The sequence below is a fragment of the Salmo trutta genome, chromosome 13 (genome assembly GCF_901001165.1).
Source record: "Salmo trutta chromosome 13, fSalTru1.1, whole genome shotgun sequence".
Classification (NCBI taxonomy): domain Eukaryota; kingdom Metazoa; phylum Chordata; class Actinopteri; order Salmoniformes; family Salmonidae; genus Salmo; species Salmo trutta.
Genome location: NC_042969.1, coordinates 61453647 through 61458646, shown reverse-complemented (window position 1 = coordinate 61458646; position 5000 = coordinate 61453647). Strand labels below are relative to the sequence as shown.

The 5000-nt window shown below is 47.0% G+C and overlaps 1 protein-coding gene across 1 annotated transcript in view; it reads right to left on the bottom strand.

The window, feature by feature from the left end:
* Nucleotides 1-3918, bottom strand: part of LOC115206246 (unconventional myosin-VIIa) — a 31069-nt gene extending 27151 nt beyond the window's left edge. The window contains exons 1-3 of the mRNA XM_029772976.1: nt 3420-3918; nt 1093-1206; nt 784-936 (exon numbers count right to left, since the gene is read on the bottom strand). Coding sequence (XP_029628836.1) covers nt 784-936; nt 1093-1206; nt 3420-3524 — 372 coding nt within the window. The 5' untranslated portion in view covers nt 3525-3918. The remainder of the gene's footprint in view (nt 1-783; nt 937-1092; nt 1207-3419) is intronic.
* Nucleotides 3919-5000: the final 1082 nt, after the last annotated feature.

Genomic DNA, 5000 nt, shown 5'->3' with positions numbered 1-5000 from the left:
GCGCCAGTGGCGAATTTGCCAATCTTGGTGTTCTCTGGCAAATGCCAAATGTCCTGCACGGTGTTGGGCTGTAAGCACAACCCCCACCTGTGGACGTCGGGCCCTCATACCACCCTCATGGAGTCTGTTTCTGACCATTTGAGCAGACACATGCACATTTGTGGCCTGCTGGAGGTCATTTTGCAGGGCTCTGGCAGTGCTCCTCCTGCTCCTCCTCGCACAAAGGCGGAGGTAGCGGTCCTGCTGCTGGGTTGTTGCCCTCCTACGGCCTCCTCCACGGCTCCTGATGTACTGGCCTCTCTCCTGGTAGTGCCTCCATGCTCTGGACACTACACTGACAGACACAGCAAACCTTCTTGCCACAGCTCGCATTGATGTGCCATCCTGGATGAGCTGCACTACCTGAGCCACTTGTGTGGGTTGTAGACTCCGACTCATGCTACCACTAGAGTGAAAGCACCGCCAGCATTAAAAAGTGACCAAAACATCAGCCAGGAAGCATAGGAACTGAGAAGTGGTCTGTGGTCACCACGTGCAGAACCACTCCTTTATTGGGGGTGTCTTGCTAATTGCCTATAATTTCCACCTGTTGTCTATTCCATTTGCACAACAGCATGTGATATTTATTGTCAATCAGTGTTGCTTCCTAAGTGGACAGTTTGATTTCACAGAAGTGTGATTGACTTGGAGTTTTATTGTGTTGTTTAAGTGTTCCCTTTATTTTTTTGAGCAGTGTATTACAATAGTAGTATAGTATGGTAGTAGTACAGAAGTAGCACTCACATATATAAGGTGTTCTATATATCGTTTAAGCAGGTTGCGGAGGATACCGGCCTCGTTGAGGTCTCCCAGGCGGATCATGTCATCCACCCCGTGGATGGAGGTGGGGTGCATGGGCTTAATGTTGGTTGCATTCTGGGGGGATATCCAATGCTCCTGGAGAAAGAAGGGGCTGTTTGTGTCGGGCTGGAACAAATGCCTGCATCATTTTAGCCAGCACAAATGAGTATTTTGTGTGAAAGTTGAGAGAATGCTGTGTAAATTATTGTGTGAATGTTGTATAAATGTATTGTGTGGATGTTTGAGACTCACATTCCCCTCATCATCCAGAACCTGTATCTGTCCAGAGTCACAGAGTTTGACCACGGCTCCGATGGGGACCACAAACTCCCGGCCCGCCTTCAGGTCCAACCACACATAGTCCCCCTGGGAGAGGAGATACACAACAACCCCTCAAACCAACACAATACATGGGTTGCGTCCTAAATTGCACCGTATTCCCTATACAGAGCACTTGTTATGTAGGGAATAGGGCACCATTTGGAACGGAGCTAGTGTATTTACATGTCCACATATCGAGAGAGAGAGAGAGAGAGAGAGAGAGAGAGAGGGCAAAGTATTATTAAATCAGAAGGTGTATAGCAGACATATAAGAGGTGGGGATATGGTTGATAGAGATGACGTCCTAGAGCAGTACTGACATGATTCAGTGTCATAATCAATATTATACAATGACATCATCAGTGTCACACACACACACAGCTGTGCATCAGGCCTAACAACAGCCCTTAGTGATGTATTATTTACAGTATACCTCTGCCTCTTGTACCTGATTGCTTTTCATATACGGTGAGGGAAAAAAAGTATTTGATCCCCTGCTGATTTTGTACGTTTGCCCACTGACAAAGAAATGATCAGTCTATAATTTTAATGATAGGTTTATTTGAACAGTGAGAGACAGAATAACAACAACAAAATCCAGAAAAACGCATGTCAAAAATGTTATAAATTGATTTGCATTTTAATGAGGGAAATAAGTATTTGACCCCCTCTCAATCAGAAAGATTTCTGGCTCCCAGGTGTATTTTATACAGGTAACAAGCTGAGATTAGGAGCACACTCTTAAAGGGATTGCTCCTAATCTCAGTTTGTTACCTGTATAAAAGACACCTGTCCACAGAAGCAATCAATCAGATTCAAAACTCTCCACCATGGCCAAGACCAAAGAGCTCTCCAAGGATGTCAGGGACAAGATTGTAGACCTACACAAGGCTGGAATGAGCTACAAGATCATCACCAAGCAGCTTGGTGAGAAGGTGACAACAGTTGGTGCGATTATTCGCAAATGGAAGAAACACAAAAGAACTGTCAATCTCCCTCGGCCTGGGGCTCCATGCAAGATCTCACCTCGTGGAGTTGAAATGATCATGAGAACAGTGAGGAATCAGCCCAGAACTACACGGGAGGATCTTGTCAATGATCTCAAGGCAGCTGGGACCATAGTCACCAAGAAAACAATTGGTAACGCACTACGCCGTGAAGGACTGAAATCCTGCAGCACCCACAAGGTCCCCCTGCTCAAGAAAGCACATATACATGCCCGTCTGAAGTTTGCCAATGAACATCTGAATGATTCAGAGGACAACTGGGTGAAAATGTTGTGGTCAGATGAGACCAAAATGGAGCTCTTTGGCATCAACTCAACTCGCCGTGTTTGGAGGAGGAGGAATGCTGCCTATGACCCCAAGAACACCATCCCCAACGTCAAACATGGAGGTGGAAACATTATGCTTTGCGGGGTGTTTTTCTGCTAAGGGGACAGGACAACTTCACCGCATCAAAGGGACGATGGACGGGGCCATGTACCGTCAAATCTTGGGTGAGAACCTCCTTCCCTCAGCCAGGGCATTGAAAATGGGTCGTGGATGGGTATTCCAGCATGACAATGACCCAAAACACACGGCCAAGGCAACAAAGGAGTGGCTCAGGAAGAACCACATTAAGGTCCTGGAGTGGCCTAGCCAGTCTCCAGACCTTAGTCCCATAGAAAATCTGTGGAGGGAGCTGAAGGTTCGAGTTGCCAAACGTCAGCCTCGAAACCTTAATGACTTGGAGAAGATCTGCAAAGAGGAGTGGGACAAAATCCCTCCTGAGATGTGTGCAAACCTGGTGGCCAACTACAAGAAACGTCTGACATCTGTGATTGCCATCAAGGGTTTTGCCACCAAGTACTAAGTCATGTTTTGCAGAGGGGTCAAATACTTATTTCCCTCATTAAAATGCAAATCATTTTATAACATTTGTGACATGTGTTTTTCTGAATTTGTTTGTTGTTATTCTGTCTCTCACTGTTCAAATAAACCTACCATTAAAATTATAGACTGATCATTTCTTTGTCAGTGGGCAAACGTACGAAATCAGCAGGGGATCAAATACTTTTTTCCCTCACTGTACAGCACAATTAAGTGTCTAATACAATCTTTCCGTTAGGGACAAATTTTATTGTATTGTAAACATGGCTTCTATGTGGTAAACCAATTATAACACTGCCTAAGCTCCTCCGATAGAGGGAGGATTACCTGCAATCATTCACAATACTTAACACAGTCCTACACACGCATACAGTGCTGTAGTCCTACCGGTAGCAGTGTAGAGTTCTTAAAGACAGTGTTAACGTTTCGTACAAGAGTCCATTTAGCCTGGTCTTTCTCATAAAGGTCCACATAGTCACGACGCTTGTACATCGTCACTGTTAGTCCACACACACAGACAACCCTCAATGTCTTCCACTGGCCAAACCCTAGTCCTCCAGTACTCTATTCCTCAAACACATCTTCTCAAAGTCTTCCACCATCTAACCCTAATTTGCCCAGTAGTCCAATCCTCATGTCCTATACACATCCCACCAACTCCACACCAAGTGGTCGCCAACGGTAATGTGATGTCACTTCCTGTCCAGATGTGTTCTGATATCAAAGATGGTGCAATGAATATTGTCTCTGCCTCTTCCTCTCTGGTTCTAAGTTTGAGAACAGGAGCGAGTAATAATAGAAAAATAACAGTCCACTGTCCTCCCTGCCTCCGGCCAACACTGCTCCTACACAGAGTTACATACTGTCTGTGGAACAGGCTCAGACCCACACAGAGGGATAAAAACAACAGCAACAAGAGAGAGAGAAGGCTGTCTGTGTGACTGTCTAGAGGACCTCCTGAGAGACACAGCTCCAGGATGAAACAAGACCCCTGGGTAGCTCAACTCCTCCTCCTTCCTTCCTCTCTTTTTTCTCTTCCTCTGCTCCTGAGGAAACTGAATCTAGATACTGATGCTGTTTTTCCGTCTGCTCTCGTCTTCCTGATCCACTCACACATCACTGCTCTCTCTCTCTCTATTTCTACTCATCCCTCTCTCCCTTTTCTTTCTCTCTGTCCCTCCCCTCCTCTTTCTTTCTTTCTTTCTTTCTTTCTTTTCTTTCTTTCTTTCTTTCTTTCTTTCTTTCTTTCTTTCTTTCTTTCTCACGTTCTGTCTCTCTCTCTCTCTCTACATGTCATTCCACAGCACATGTGGTCAATGGTTCTGAATACCTGCCACAGCAGTGACAGCAAGAGGAGTGGTGGAGAGAGGAATGGAGGGGAGGAGTGTTGGGGTGGAGAGATAGAGAGAGGGATGGGGGAGGAGTGTTGGGTGGAGAGATAGAGAGAGGGATGGGGGAGGAGTGTTGGGTGGAGAGATAGAGAGAGGGATGGAGGGGAGGAGTGTTGGGTGGAGAGATAGAGAGAGGGATGGGGGAGGAGTGTTGGGTGGAGAGAGATAGAGAGAGGGATGGGGGAGGAGTGTTGGGTGGAGAGATAGAGAGAGGGATGGGGAGGAGTGTTGGGTGGGGAGATAGAGAGAGGGATGGGAGGGGAGGAATGTTGAGTGGAGAGATAGAGAGAGGGATGGGGGAGAAGTGTTGGGTGGAGAGATAGAGAGAGGGATGGGAGGAGTGTTGGTGGGAGATAGGAGAGAGGGGGGGGAGGAGTGGTGGGTGGAGAGATAGAGAGAGGGATGGAGGGGAGTGTTGGGTGGAGAGATAGAGAGAGGGATGGGAGGAGTGTTGGGTGGAGAGATAGAGAGAGGGATGGGAGGAGTGTTGGGTAGAGAGATAGAGAGAGGGATGGGGAGGAGTGTTGGGTGGAGAGATAGAGAGAGGGATGGGGGAGGAGTGTTGGGTGGAGAGATA